The sequence below is a fragment of the Zalophus californianus genome, chromosome 11, assembly GCF_009762305.2.
Source record: "Zalophus californianus isolate mZalCal1 chromosome 11, mZalCal1.pri.v2, whole genome shotgun sequence".
Taxonomy (NCBI): Eukaryota; Metazoa; Chordata; class Mammalia; order Carnivora; family Otariidae; genus Zalophus; species Zalophus californianus.
This window is the reverse complement of record NC_045605.1, coordinates 962,522-978,999: the sequence shown is the minus strand read 5'-3', so window position 1 is coordinate 978,999 and position 16,478 is coordinate 962,522. Positions and strand designations below refer to the sequence as shown.

The 16,478-nt window shown below is 42.8% G+C and overlaps 1 protein-coding gene across 1 annotated transcript in view; it reads left to right on the top strand.

The window, feature by feature from the left end:
* Positions 1–14,247, top strand: part of MMP20 (matrix metallopeptidase 20) — a 52,528-nt gene extending 38,281 nt beyond the window's left edge. Inside the window, exons 9-10 of the mRNA XM_027578894.2 lie at positions 8,887–8,990; positions 9,961–14,247. Coding sequence (XP_027434695.2) covers positions 8,887–8,990; positions 9,961–10,061 — 205 coding nt within the window. The 3' untranslated portion in view covers positions 10,062–14,247. The remainder of the gene's footprint in view (positions 1–8,886; positions 8,991–9,960) is intronic.
* Positions 14,248–16,478: the final 2,231 nt, after the last annotated feature.

Sequence of the window (16,478 nt, the reverse complement as noted above, 5' to 3'; positions counted from 1 at the left end):
GTGAGGACTGCCCTTCATCTTGAGAGGGGAGTAGGAGTTTCCCAGGCCGGAGGTAGGAGGGCAGTGTGGCTTCCAGGCAGAGACGGCAGTTGAAGCAAAGGCATTGGGGCATGAAATCACCCATGTATGTGGGGAAAACCTCAAGCGGTTCAGCATGATAGCAGCATGGGCTAGAATGAGAGACGTGGCCCAAGGAGAAAGAGGGTGTCGATGATGGAGGGCCTACGCCTTTCCAGGGAGACCAGTGTGAATTTATAGAAAAAGAGGAATATCTTTAACTGTCCTAAATAAGCGAGTAACCCAGGAAGGTTTGTGTTGTAAAAATACCCCTCTGGCAGCAGCGTGACAGGAGCAGAGGGGGACAAGATGGGAAGTCAGCTAAACCAGGGAGGCCAGAAAGTCATGGGCGACATCTGCAAAGTGCTCAAAGAAAAAACTCTCAACCAAGAACCCTACATTCAGCTAAACTATCTCAAAAATGGAGACCAAAGAAGACATTCCCAGATAGACAACAACAGAGAGAATCTGTTGCTACATACTTGCCTTACAAGCAATACTACAGAAAGTTCTTCAGGATGAAGGGAAGTGACCCTGATGGTAATTTGAATCCACATTAAAAAAACCCAAAGAGCAGTAGTAAATGTAATTATGTAATCATGAAAGATAGTCCAAAGGTATATTTCCTCCCTTTCCTTCTCTTAACTGATTTTAAAACTAACTGTTTAAAACTGCACACACATATATATATATTCATATATATAAAATTGTACTGTTGGGCCTATAACATACCAAAACATAATATATTTGTCAATAACAGCACAAAAGCACTGGGTGTGAGGAAAACTGTATTAAGATAGGGAAATGATATCAAATGCTAACTCAAATTCCCTGGAGCAACAAAAGAAAGCAGAAATGATAACTAAAAAAGTTAATATATCAAAGACTATAAATATATATATTTTCTCTCCTTTCTATCAGCTTCTTAAGAAGACATTAAATTGTATAAAATCGTAATTACAGCAATGTATGTTGGGGGTTTGTAACATAGACAGATATAAGATATATAAAAACAAGACCATCAAAGGGAGGGACAAAGAATAGACTTACAGGAGTTCTGAATCTCCCTGGAATTAAGCTAGTATAAATCTGAAACAATTTATGGTAAGTTAAGGTATATGTGATATGCTCTCTACCAACCACTAAGGAAATAACTTTTTAAAATGTAGTGACAAAATCGTGAAAGAAATTAAAATGGTACATTGGAAAATTTTCACTAATGCAAAAGAAAGCATTAAGGAGGGAAAAAGGAACCAAAAAGACATAAGACATGTAGAAAACAAAAAGTAAAGTGGCAGATATAGATCCAATTATATCAATAATATTAAATGTGAATGGATTAAACAATATAATCAAATGACAGAGATTATTAGACTGGATAAAAAAAAAAAAAAGACCCAACTATAGGCTATTGATAGGAGACACATTTTATATTCAAAGATACAGAGAGGTTGAAAGTAAAAAGATGGAAAAAATATCTATCATGCAAACAGCAACCATAAGAAAGTCAGAGTGGCTATGCTAATATCAGGCAAAACAGACTTTCAATAATGAATAGAGCAACTAGACAACAAGACCTATAAGGAACAGAAGCCATGAAGATCACTATAAACCAACAGGACCTAGCAGGTGTCTATAGAACACTTTGCACAAAAGCAGAATACACATTTTTCTCAAATGCTTATGGAGCATTGCCCAGAAGAGGTGACGTGTTAGGCCACCACACACGTCTCCAAAAATTTTAAACAACTGAAATCATATAAAATATCTTTTCTGATCACAGTGAAACAAAGCTACGAATCAATATGGGACGGAAAACTGGAAAAACTACAAATATGAGGAAATAAACATACTCTAAAACAATCAATGTGTCAAAGAGGAGATTACAAGAGAAGTTAGAAAATACTTAAAGATGAATGAAAACAAAAACCTAGTATTTGAGAACATATGGATGCAGTGAAAGCAGGACCCAAGGGAAATTTATGTCTCTAAATGCCCATTAAAAAAAGGATCTTAAGTCAATAACCTAAACTTCCACCTAAGACACTAGGTAAAAAAAGCAAATGAAACCTAAAGCAAGTGGAAAGAAGGAAATAATAAAGATTGTGGTGGAAATAAATGACATAGAAAATATTATAAGCAATTTGAGGAAATAACAAAACTAAGTTTGGTTCTTTGAAAAGATCAACAAAATTGACAGATTTCTCATGGGACTGACCTAGTTAAAAAGAGAAGACTCAAATTACTAAAATCAGAAATGAAAAAGGGAACATGACTACCAATCTTACAAAAATTAAATGGACGATAAAGGATTCCTATGAATAACTGTATGCCAGTAAATTTGATAACTGAGCTGAAATGACAAATTACTGGAAAGATACAAAGTGATGAAGCTGAGTCAAGAAGAAATAGCCTGAATTAACCTACAACAAGTTAAGAGATTTAATTCATAATCAAAAAAATTATCCATGAAGAAAAGCCCAGGCCCACAGGTTTCAGTAGTGAAATTCATTAGTGCCAATTTTTCACATACTCCTCTAAAAAATAGAAGAGGAGAGGTCATTCCCCAACTCATTGTACCAGGGCAGCATTACCCTAATACCAAAAACAGACCAAGGTATCACAAGGAAATAAAACTTCAGAGCAGTATCTTTTGTGCATATGGATGCAAAAATCCTCCAAAAAATAGCAAACCAAATCCAGCAGCATATAAAAAGAATTACACACCATGACCAAGTGGGATTTTTCCCAGGCATACAAGGTTGGTTTAACTTCTGAAAATCAAATAATGTAATATACCATATCAATAGAATAAAAAACAAAATCCATATGATAATCTCAATAAACACAGAAAAAGCATTTGACAAAATCCAAACCTGTTGCAAAATAAAAACTACTCAACAAACTAGAAACAGAAGGACAATTTCTCAACCTGATGAAAGGTATCCATGAAAACCCACAGCTGATCTCATACTCAGTGGTGAAAGCCTGGATGTCTTCCCCTAAAATCAGGAACAAGACAAACATTTTCACACTCACCACTTCTATTCAACATTGTACTAGAGGTTCCAGCCGGGGCAATTAAGCAAGAATGAATAAGATAAAAGGCATTCAGACTGGAAAGGAAGTAAAACTATTTCTATGTCATGTGATCTCTTATATAGAAAAGCCTAAGGAATCCTCCAAAAAATCTGTTAGAACTAAGTTCAGCAAATATGCAGGGTATGAGTTCAGTATGCAAAAATCAGTTTTAGTTCCGTACACTTCAATGAATAATCCAAAAATGAAGAAAACAATTCCACTTATGATAGTATCAAAAAGAAAAATAATATTTAGAAATAAATTTAACAGAAGTAGAAAACTACAGCCTGAAAACAACAAAACACTGTTGAAAGAAATTCAACAATTAATCTAAATGGAAAGAGATCTCATGTCCGTGGATTAGAAGCCTTAATTTTTTTTTAAGATTTATTTATTTATTTGAGAGAAAGAGAGAGCATGAGCAGGGAGGAGGGGCAGAGGGAGAGGGAGAAGCAGACTCCCCACTGAGCAGGGAGCCCGATGCGGGACTCGATCCCAGGACCCCAAGATCATGACCTGAGCCAAAGGCAGACGCTTAACTGACTAAGCCACCCACGCCCCAAGCCTTAATATTTTTTAAATGACAACACTCCCCAAGTTGATCTACAAGACTCAACACAATCCCTATCAGAATACCACTGGTTTCTTTGTAGAAATTGATAAGCTGATCTTAACTTCATATGGAAACTCACAGGACCCAGAATAACCAAAATATCTTGAAAAAGAAGACCAATTTGGAGGACTCAGAATTCCCAATTTCAAAACTTACTACAAACCAAGAGTAAATCAAGACAGTGTGAACGTGAGGATAGACATAGAGATGAATAAAATTGACAGTCCAGAAATAAACCCATGTATCTATGATCAGCTGATTTCTGACAAAGACGCTAAGGCCATTCCATGGGGAAAGAATAAAATGAAGAAGTAAAGCAGAAATGAATATTCAGGAGTTCCATTTTGTACATGTGGAACGTGACACGCTGGTGAAACCCAAGAATGGAAATGTCCAGAAGAGAGTTCTCTATTCAGGTCTCAAGCTCAGAGAATTCAGGCTGTTAATACAAATGTGCATTTCGTCAAACAATCCGGCCATCGATATTTTTCAACATTGTTACATAGGCTTGTTTCAAAATCCTTGTGGGCAGGGTTCCTAGCCCACATTTTGGAGGGAATGGGGCATCAGTACACCCGGGGGTTAGGTTTCCCATCCCTGACCACTCTCCTTCTCCAAGGAAATCACAAAGGTCCCGTCCTCCCTGAAAGCCTTGTCATTCCCAACTAAAAGTGGATTATGAATTTCAAAGGGGATTCTGGGTTTCCATTTCACTAGAAAGGTCTCCTTGAAGAAACTTCTTGAAAACATATATTTTAGATCAATAAATTCCCCTTTTTGCCTCCCTTTCTCACATTTTCCTTAAGCAACCTTTTGCAGACAGAACTCCCCATTTGGTACTTCAAAGGAGGCAGTTTGGGGTCGATTTTGCCACGGATGTATGACAGAAACCATCGTAATTGACACACCAGAAATTCCTAACAAATCTAAATTCAGAGCATAAGATTAAACAACATGCAAGCACTTTACCAAAATAGTCCCCAAGCCCTTAGATGACCAAGGTGGAGAGTAAGATAATATATCTGAAAAAAGCACCTCACATCTATGGCTCTATGACATTGCCAGTAAAGATTAACGGCCAGGAATGATTTCTGTAATATCTATGCCTATTAATCAATAGTCAGAAATGAAACAGAAGCCCGTACAGAAAAGAAACATAGTTACAGGTCGATCATTTTTACTTGGTATTTAGGTTTCACAAACAAGACCTCAGTCATGAGAAAATGCATGCAATGATTTCCGCAGGTCCCTAGTATAGAGTAGATGCACAATAAAAAGGCTGTTCTTTCCTTAATATTCTAGTCCAGCTAGTATTTATTGATGGTTTATTATGTGTTAGGAATCCTCCTATTTCCTCATATTCTCTCATTCTCCCATCTGCCTTCTCAACGATCTTGAGAAGTAGGCATCCTTATCTCCATGAAACAGTTAAAAACATGGCATCTCCGAGAGCTGAGTCATTAGCTCCAGGTCACCCAGCTAACGAGCGGTCCACCTGAGGCTGCGTTTCACACCATCTCAGTCCAGACCCGGAGGCCCTCGCCATCAACCACACACAGTCTTCTTTGTTCTTTTCACCATGTATCTACCGTCAATCACACACCCACACTGGTGATTCTCACCCTGTCTTTTAACTTCCTTTTCTATTATCCTCCAAAAAATCTGCAACAGAACAGTAGACCTTCTCAATCCTAGGCCCTTCTTGCCTGCGTTCTCTGGACTACCCCCACGTTGCCCGGCCCTTCTTTCTCCACCTCTTCTCAACCTTGACTCCACGGCAGAATGTTATCTGGAGGAGGAGGTGTGTTGGAAGATTAGGTAAAGATTAAACTCCTTGATGACTTAGGAGCTCAGACCAAATCACGAAGTTTACTCACGCTCATCCTGGCCAGTCAGTTAATGGTTCTTGGAGCCCTGGGTGTGTCTATGTACCAGGCATGTGCATGCGTGTGTGCATGCATGTGTGCAAGTTGTCTCTCATCCTCTATGACCACTGTTTTCCAGATTAGGAAACCAGAGCTCAGAGCACTTTCCCCTATCACAGAGCCCAGAGATAACAGAGTCAGCTCAAACCCAGAGCCATCCGATTGTATGCTCTTTGCTCTATAACAGAAATCCTCAAATATCTGTCCACAAACCAAGGGCTAGATTATCACAAAGTTTCCACCAATCCACAGCAAAATAAGAACAGAACAATATTATAAACGTAGGGGGTGTATTCTGGGTCAGTATAAGACACATTATTGGCAAGAATCATCTTTTATGCTGAGATTATGTCCTTTCTGCCTTGTTGGTGTTAAAGTTTCTTTTCTTTCTGAAATGATAATGAAAATAGGTGGTAATTTTTTTTTTTTTGATGGCCTGATGGTAATGTCCTTACTTGGTACCATGAAAAGTAGGTAACTCTATGGTAGCTTTGTAGGTCCCATCTACACAACGTCAACCAACAAAGTCCTAATGAGATATTTATATGTTATCAGCTAATCCCGAAATGGCGATTTGTGTTTCAGACCGATACTTTGAAATAGATTGTGTTAAGAGTCATACTCTTTAGAAAGCAGTTATAGGATAAGCAAAGGGCAGAGAGGAGGCTAGCCCGTAGGGCAGGGGTCTGTTAACTACATAAGTGGTAGAAGGAGCAGAGAAAAGAAACAGTGATTTCACAATTTCCCCAAGCATTTTGCCTGGGTGTTTATAAATGTGATTGAGAATTAAAATTCCCAGCTAGATGTTGTTTCTCTAAAATTTCTCCTGAAAAAAAAATTTTTTAAGATCTTATTTATTTTATTTTAGAGAAAGAGCATGAGTGGGGGGAGGAGCAGAGGGAGAGAATCTCCAGCAGATGCCATGCTGAGCGTGGAGCCCCACGCAGGGCTTGATCTCAAGACCCTGACATCATGACCTGAGCCAAGATCTAAAGTTGGGGGCTTGACAGACTGAGCCACTTGACAGACTGGAACATTTTTTACATATAATATTATTACCTCCATTATCCTCTGAACAGGTATATATAAGATTTTAGGTGTCACCACCACCTAACCTAAGCAGACAGATAAAAGAGAAAGATCTTTCTTCCATACCTTTCTATTGGATTAATAACCACTATTCTCTCTTTAAAACATACTTCTGTATTTAAACTGTTTCTCTCTTCTCAAGAAAAAAGCTATTTGCTCTGTCCTTTGATCCTTTCCAGTCCTCCCCATCCAATTTAAATAGAATACAGCAGACCCCCACTTGGAACAGTTGCCCTACAGGGAGTCTTTAATCAGTCACTTGCTGGGAACTAAGAACACATTTTGCCATAAAACAATATAAATGGTGATGACGTTCTCAACATCCCTCCCAACTGTTTGCTTACCGTGCACAAGGGTTAGGCACAGCCCTAGTTTAAAAGCTCAGCTTCAAGTCCTCTGTTCAGAGCAGACAGAGGTGAATGGACACCTGAAAGCCGGGCCACCGCTCTCCCTGAGCACGGGGTCTCCTGCTCCAGCCCCTCCCTCGACGCAGTCCCCCACACCTGCAGACCCATCCTCACTCTGCCCTCTCCCCTGCATCCCCCTCCCCAAATACTGAAGCTTTAGAATTATCCTCCTCACTCTCTCCCGCCAAAGCTTCCGTTTCCTCCGCACAACTGTCTCAGGGAAGCGAGAGAAGAAAGCAGCCTAGCCAACGAAGGTTAATATGTGAACAATTTTTAATAAGGGACTCCAGATTTCAGACAGTGGAAGGAGGCGAACGTAAGAGATGCAGGCCATGGTGGGGTGGGGCACTGTGCCCTGGCTGTTCCTTTGTTTTCCTTCCATTTTTCCCTGACTCCACTCCTGAGACATTGCAGTCTCTCGGATGACACAGGTGCCCGTCGCGGATGCGGTGTCGGCGTTTCTGATGAGTGGGACACAGGGAATGTTTTCCATCTCTATCTCTGCCACAGTGACTCGCAGAGCTCGGTTTTCCCCTTTGCCCACTGGAAGGTTCTAATGACCCTCCCGAAAAGGGCATCTGGAACAGTCAGCCTCCACTTCTGTCCTCCACACTCCCCCAAGCAGCTCAACCCGCTAGTCACACTGGCCTGAATACTTCTTTGCCAACGTGCAGTCCTGCTCAGGGTCAGGAGGGATCTGTCCCCGGCCGTGGGCGAGGAGGTGGGCGTCTGCGGCTGCAGGAAACGGCTCGGGGCTCCAGGCACCAGCAGAAACTGTCTGACCTCTTGGCGGGAAAGGAGTGGGGTATCCACCCTGGGAATGCCCCGGCCGGGGGCTCTGTGCCGATGAAGAAGGAACTTTCTCACTCTTGAGACTGCATAACTGCCTACATCCTGAGCCCATACCCATCATGCTGATTCACACAAGTCACAGTCTTTTGTACAAGGGGCAGCGTGGGTGACAAAGATGTACATTAAACATTCTTCTGAGTTCCCGTTGCATGGTACCTGCTGATCCAGAAAGAGAAACCGAATCTACTATTTGGTCAGGTGTATAATGTTCCCAGGAAACAAAAGCAATTTAATTCCATTCACCTGATTGAAAAGGCAGAGGCTCAGTTATCTGAGATTTTCTTGCTACTTATTTTTACCTACTGACTGTTTGCATATGTGTTTATTCATTCACTGTGCGTTGTTTGTCCAGTCCCTCCTCTACAGATACATAGCAAAGGAGCCCATGAATAAAAGCCCATGAAGGGCTTTCAGCTGATTCTTGGATAAGAATCCAAGCCCAGAAATACTTACATGGAGTGGGGTGGGGGATCATTGCAACAGAAAATAAAGCAGAAAAATACATGTAGAGTTCCTTTTGAAAGGCAACATATCTTTTTTTAATTATAGGAACATGTTGCTATAATATATAAATAATTCTAAGACTAATTCTAAGAATATATCTATTTACAGACTATTTAGAGCAAATGAGCAGTCCTAGAAGCTAAGGAACTTGGGAGAGAAGTGATGCAGTGTGCGTGTGTGCACACGTGTGTATACGTGTGTGTGTGTGTGGCAAAGCGAGGCACAGAGAGACACACAGACACACATCTAAAGTAAGACATAAGTCAGCCCTGGCTAATGATGTCTCACTAGCACCGTGTCACCTACAATCAATAAAAACCTCTTATTAACATTATTTATGGAATAATACTTCTTCCAGCTATGATGAAAGAAAAAGGAAAATGGAAAAAGACTACCCAAAGAACACAGAAGAGGAATTCTCAGGAGTTAATGGCCAAATAGATGCCGCCGTGGAACTAAATGGTGAGCATCTCCACCAAAATCTTTGTGGAAAAACTGTAACAAGAAATCTGAGCTCTGCTTTAACCTATGACAAAACAGGTTTCCAGATGGGAGTCCTTGGTTCCGAGTCCCTTACAAATTTAGGTAACCAGATCAGCTATTAGAAAGAGTACAAAATGTCTACCATCGAGACTCTTTCTCTGCCAATAGCCAGTTTTAGAAGTATAGCTTCAGTCCGTAAGTTGGTTACATCTTAAAGCCCACCCAGTCAAAACTGCCTCTTTCTTCTTGAAAATGCACATACTGTCAACCTTCCCAGAGCCTTTCCCCACCCCCTCACCCAACTCCTGAAATTTAACACAGAGTGGGGAAAGCTGAACTGAACAGGGTTGAGTAAATGTGACTGAATCTTGTGGACCAGCCAACACCTTCTTCCTGCGTCTAGAGCACAGAGCTGGCCTCTGTTCAGAAATGCAAAGAGAGTTCCAGACACTTTCCCTGCTCCTGTGGGATGGCTAATAGCTCTGGGAAATGCCCCTCCGTCCAGCAGAGATTACAGTACCAGAACCAAGACAGTCTATGACTTGGTGCTGAGTGGAGCGCAGACCTCACAGTGACTGCAAGAAGTGAACTGAGAAAGAGGAGAACCGGCATCCACAGTGGGAGTTTGCACGGTGGGACTTCAGCTGAGCTTTAGGGACGAGTTAGAGGTTTGGGCAGGGACAGAAGAGGGGGGGATTCCCTGGAGGGGAGCAGTGGCTCCAACACAGCTGAGCCCCACCTGCTGGGTAAGCACCGCTGGGAGAAAGGTAAGGAGCAGGGACGGAGAAGAGGGAGGTGCTGGGCCCTCAGACTCCATGAGAGCCGGGCACAGACCAGCAGCTACCACCTGGCATGTCCCCAACACCCCTCTGGGGCCACCTACAAACCCTCCCTTTATGGATCTGCAAGTCATTTTCAGTAACTACATTTTCACCTTTGTCTCTTTTAGGCTACATTTACTTCTTTTCAGGACCAAAAGCATACAAGTATGATACAGAGAAGGAGGATGTAGTCAGTGTGCTGAAATCTAGCTCCTGGATTGGCTGCTAAACAGAAAGGTCTAGTGTTTTCTGGGGAGTGCTCATGACCGCCAGCAGCTGGTCCCTGGACCGCAAGGACTGAAGCAGGGTGTGGGAGAGGGATTCTTCCCCCGGCCTTCAGTCCTACGGGCAGCTTAGAGTTCATCGAAAATAATTACACTTCTAAATGTTGTCATGGTTGCAGATTCATAATTCTAATCTAAATGGGCAATTTCTGTATGGTCAACTTCACATAAAATCAGAACTGACACAATGCTTTCTTCCATGAGACACCCACTGCCTTTTATTTTTCTTACCTGATATATGGAGGCAAACTGATAAATTCGGCTTTTATCACCAAGAAGACACCTATTTGTGGATTCCCTGACACGTATTATAACTCTTTCTAATAGGCAACATCATTGCCGTGCAAACTGTAATCACTCTTTATTAAGCTTTTGTGGCCTCTGCATTCATTGTGATGAATACAAATCTGTCCATCTTTACCTTGGACACATCACAAACAAAATACCATGTTAATCTTGCTTCTCGTTGTGTGTTGGTTGGCTCCGTGTACTCACTGGTCTTTGAAGTAGGTCGTAGCGGGCAAACCTATTCAAGTGAATTTTCACGCTAGGCAAGAGATGGACACTTGGCAAGAGGAAAACTTTTAACAAAAGCCAATAAAAATGTTGTCTAAGAACAGGTCCTCATTTCTCTTAATATTTACTGGCTTCAGTCACACTTGATTTGGCAACAAACTGTACCTAGCAGAAACCCAAAACCCGAGATAGTATCGTGAGCACGCAGACCCAGGAGAAGTAACAGTAACTCACTGCATTTCCTGCTTCCTGACAATAAAACACCCACCGAGAACCGTCTTTAACCCTTCCGAGGGAGTCTCTCCGGACTGGTTTTCCATTTAGGGGAGTCTCTCTGTTTAGTTTTTCTTACTTCAAGCTAAGCCTTTTCTCTTTCTTACCTACTCATCAGTACAGGGAAAACACAGCTGTTTGTCATTGTTATGACTTTTTTTAACCTTACCCTCTAGAATGTAAGGATTCTAAAGATTAAGGGAGTCTAAAATTAGATGATAAATACATTTAGCGTACTTCATGGGCCGCCTGGAATATCCACAGCGCTCCACACATCACTGATTAAACTGGTGTCACAGGATGAAGAAGGGGTGGGGCCGTCCCTGGCCGTGACTCCCAGCCTCCCACTTGGTTTCTGTTACTGAAAGTGGCTATTTATACAAGCAGATGTTGAATCTTTGACGGTTGAAGACAAACTCTAGCACGCTTGCTTTCCAATGTCAACTGCCTTGATTGAGGAAGCAAAGTCGCTTTTGCAAAAACAGCCAGTGGAGGAGACGTGCATGATGGCAATGAGCAGGGAGTAAAAGCAGCCTGGCAGCTCCAAAAGGCTAAACACAGAGTAAGCAATACGTGAGCAGTTCCACTCCTGGACGCACACCTGTGAGACCGGAAGACGCGCGCACAGACATGGATGACGCTTGAAAACAGGACGCTAAGAAACCAGATGCAAAAGGCCACCGACTCTAGGCTTCTGTTTCTATGAAATGTTCAGAATAAGAAAATCACAGAGACGGAAAGCTGATGGGTGCTTGCCAGGAGTTGGGGGAGGGGCGATGGACAGTGACTGCTAAGGGGCCCGGGGGTTTCTTCGTGGGGTGATGAAAATGTTCTGGAAGTGATGATGGTGATGTTTGCACAACTCTGTGAATATACGAAAAGCCATCGAATTGTACATTTTAAGTGGATAAACTGGATGGTTTGTGAACTGCATCTCAATAGACCTGTTGTCTTAATAATAATAATAAGCAAGGAGCTCCAGGTTATGTGATGATCTCTGCACGGCAGGCCCTGGCCAGCTGCGGCAGGGACCACACGGCAGTGAAGCATTAGCCCGAAGACATCTGGGGCTAAGCTCCACCAGCCAGAAGTCCTCCTGGTGCCCAGGGCTTGCCCGGGGGCATGCATAGTGTAGACACCTCACTGAATAAACGAACATTACTGAAAGCAAAATAGCATGTGCTCTGAGGTCTGACTGGCTTCAAACCCAGATCTGTTATTTTTAGCTGTGTGGTGTTGGTCAGTTCCTTAAACTCTGTCTCAGTCTCTTCCTTTGTAAAATTAGAATGGAATAGTCCTTACGTCCTAGAGATATTTAGAGGCTTAAATATATAAGCTGAAATATACAAAGCCCTTAGATAGTCCCTGGTGCCCTTGAGGGGCTCTATGATTGCTGTTTTGAAGCTAGTCGAAATAATTTTGTTTTGAGATATTTCAGGGAATTTGTATATATCCCTCGAGATAGATGAAGACACACGAGTTCTATGGCACCACGAAGATTGATGAGCAGTGACCTGACCCTAGCACAGACCCTAGCAATGGTCAGACGGAGGAGAATTTCCTAGGTAAAACCAACAGGACCTGCTCCTAAAGTGTATTTTGCAATTAAGAAAAAGCGCAGGGTAAAGAATGACTCTAAGGTTTCGGGGCTTAGCGAGTGGGAGAGCGGTGTGCAATCTGGAATCAGCTGGGCGTGAGTTGCCCATTCGACGGGCCAGGGGGCGAGGCCGGACCAGGTGGACAGATGGGGACCCATGAGTTCCAGGAGGAGGTGGGGCTGGAGAGAGACCCTGAGAGTCACCGCCTTTCTGCTGCTGTCCAGGACCCCAGGAACCCCCACCCCACACACTAGCATGGAACTCGGGGCAAAAATGGATTCTACAAGAGTGAGAAGGCAGGTGAAAGCAATCTCCGGTGGCTTTCCATCACATGCAGTGCTCAGTCTACTGACCCGTTCTCTGTCCCCGCTTCAAGAACATGGTTCAGGGGTGCCTGAGGGGCTCAGTCGGTGAAGTGGTTAAGTGTCTGCCTTTGGCTCAGGTCATGATCTCAGGGTCCTGGGATAAAGCCCCACATAGGGCTCCCTGCTCAGCGGGGAGTCTGCTTCTCCCTCTGCCACTCCCCCTGCTTGTGCTCAATCTCTCTGTCAAATAAATTAAAATCTTATAGAAAAAGAGAACATGGTTTAATGCTCAACAAGAGGCTTGGGTTTTCTTTTTTTCTCGGTTTTTATGTTTCTTGGTAAAAAATCAAAGCACAAATCACAAAAGAAAACACAAAATCTTAAGGATTGCTCTCCTAAAAGAAAGTTGTTGGTCATCTGGGAATCTTAACTGAATACAGTAAAAGAACTTTCAAGACTTTTCAAAAATCCGTTTGTTCCTACAGTGAAAACACCTCTGTAAGGTCAGCAGACCTTACAGAGAAGGTGACTGGCAAGGTCTGTACCAGATTCTTCCGCCTTTGCCTGCAAACCAGAGTCCCTGTGTCTCTACCACAGGCCATGAGGTTTCCGGTCCCCAAATCAATGTTCGATCCAAAGTTCCTGCCTGGAGCCCAGTCCGGGCGGCCAGTGGAGCTTGTTTCGGAGGGTCTGTCCTGCTCTCCAATGGACCAGCGTGCCAGGGGCTGGGACAAATGCCAGATGGGAAACCCTTTCCTGCCCAACCTAGGGTATGCAGCCAAGCCTCTGCCTCAGTCTCCCCTCCCAGCACATGGGTTCCTAACCCTGCTTCAAACCCCACACCACTTGGCTAGTGTCCCAGAACTGTAGTCAGCACTACAGGTTTTCAAGCCTCATTGCACACCAGTGTGCTTTGAGACTCACAACAACCCCGGGAGGTGTTGCTACCCTCACGGTCATGCGCTAAGACCAGAAATGGGCGTGAGCTCGTGCAGGGAGCACAGTCGATGCTAAGGGATTGCCAAGTGAGCCGCATGGACCACACCCGCTATAGGAACCCAAAGCAGTTCAAAGAGGCGAGAGGGAAGGAACGAGAAAAGAAGGCTTGGATTCTCCTTCCTACAAAGGAACATGAGCTCAGCTCTGTCGTTTTTCACATCAGTACACCCAGGGGTTAGGTTTCACCGACAGGACTTACACCTTTCCAGAAGAAGTGCAACCACATCATCAATCTCTCTCAATCCCCCCTCTCTTCCTCTGCCAATTACAAGTTATCACAGAAACATGTGGACAAGTTTCAGCTGGCTCAGATTTCACTGAAAGAAACAGGCTTCTTGTATTTATCCCTTTATTTTTTTTTTAATTTTTTATTTATTTGACAGAGAGACACAGCGAGAGAGGGAACACAAGCAGGGCGAGTGGGAGAGGGAGAAGCAGGCTTCCCTCTGAGCAGGGAGCCCGATGTGGGGCTCGATCCCAGGACCTTGTGATCATGACCCGAGCCGAAGGCAGACGCTCAATGACTGAGCCACCCAGGTGCCCCTTTTTATTATCAATTAAATAAAATGACTTTCCAAATATTCAACAGACCTTGTGCGATTCCCAGAATAAACCCCACTTACTCAAAGATGTTATTATCCTCTTTATATATTTATATATTGCCGGCTTTGTTTTGCTAACGTTTTGTTTAAAATGCTCGCATCTGTGTACATGAGGGGTATCAGCTGGAGATTTTCTTTTCTGATATTGGTTTGGTTTCGATATTTGGTGTATGCCGGTCTCAATGAGTTAGGAAGTATATCTTCTCCACCATTACATGAAAGAGCTTGTCTATGGTCAGTATTTTTTCCTTGAATGTTTAATAGAATTTACAGTGAAGCCACCTGGGCCTGGAGTTTTCTTTGGGAAGGTTTTCATTATAAACTCAATTTCTTTCATTCATCTAGGGCTATTCCGGTCTTCTGGTTTCCCAGTGTCCGTTTTAGAAATTATATGTTTCGGAGAAACTGTCCATTTCAGACAAGTTGTCCTTTGACTTAACACATGATCAAATTCTTATCAATGCTCTCTGTGTGTTCAGACAGTTTTTCAGTGTGTGAGCTGTTTCTGGACACCTTGCTCTCCAGAAATGTCGCACTAATTTCCTCTGTGAGCTCCCATTTCCATGGGATTATCGGTTTCTGGCTGTGGGAAGGGTGAAGGCCCCCATCTCAGTTTGGCCTTCTTGCTGAGTTTAGAAACTGGGAAGGAATTGAGGCACCTGAGGGCGGGGTGCTCAGGGATGAAGTCTGGGCTCAGCCACTCTCATCGATCAGCCTCATCGTGGATCTCCCTCTCGGAATCGTCTCAGCAATTCAGCATCAGGCTCTGCAGATTTCTAGGGGCTGCTGCTGTGTCTGTATGTTTCTAGGGTCTGGTCTGGACAGAGTGAGAGGGAGGATCTTTCAGGAGCTGGTCGGGCTGACTCTGCATCTTGGTAGTGACTTCTCGTCTGTGTTGGCATCCAGCATCAATTCCACATTAACTGATTCAACAGCTTTTGTTGAGCATCTACTTGACCCAGGTATCACATCAGCAAACAAAACAAAAGCTCCTGCCCTTAGGGAGCTTCCAAGGAAGACAGGCAATAAGCAGTATACATAACAAGTGCTTAAATTACATAGTGTGTTAGGGGACCCATGGGTGGCTCAGTTGGTTAAGCGTCCACCTCTTGATACTTGCTCAGGTCATGGTCCCAGGGTCCTGGGATCGCGCTCAGCGGGGAGTCTGCTTCTCCCTCTTCCTCTGCCCCTCCCCCTGTTTGTGCTTGCTCTCTCTGTCCCAAATAAATCAATAAAGTATTTAAATAAATTATATAGTGTGTTAAAAGATGATAAATTCTAAGGAAAAAAATAATTGTAGAGCAGTGTCAATGGATTGGGACTAGGGGGTTGGGGGGAAAGTTTGTAATTTTAAGTCTGATAAGCCAGGGAAAGCCTCACTGAAAAGGTACAAATTAACTATATTTTCATGAAAAAAACAAACCCATTTCTTATTTAAAAATTAAACGAAATGCATACTTGTATTACACTTCACAGTGATAAATCAGAGAAAAGATTTAGCTTTTTTTCATAAAGTCACAATTATTAAACCGTTCTGATTTGCCAAAGACTTAGCGTTATTATGTGAACTTAGTTCTTAAGATGTTTCTGAGTGTACAGTCCCTGTATTTAAAAAAGGATTTTTTAAAAAAAATTCGTACATTTACCATATTAAAAATTCACTTATTTTCTGTGAATTGTGGGAATATTAGAATTATATAAGTGCTTATTTACTTCTACAAAAATAATCAGAACAGAGCTTCTTTAATTAGAAGACATTATGGATCTAGAGGGTATTATGCTAAGCGAAATAAGACGGTCAGAGAAAAACAAATACCATATGATCTCACTCATGTGCAAAATTTAAGAAACAAAACAGGTGAACATAGGGGAAGGGAAGGGAAAATAAAATAGATAAAAACAGAGTGGGAGGCAAACTATAAGAGACCCTCAACGTTAGAGAACAAACTGAGGGTGGGTGGAGGGAGGTGGGTGGGGGATGGGCTGGATGGGGGATGGGCATTAAGGAGGCACTTGTTGTGATGAGCCCTGGGTGTTATATGTAGGGGATGAATCACTAAATCCTACTC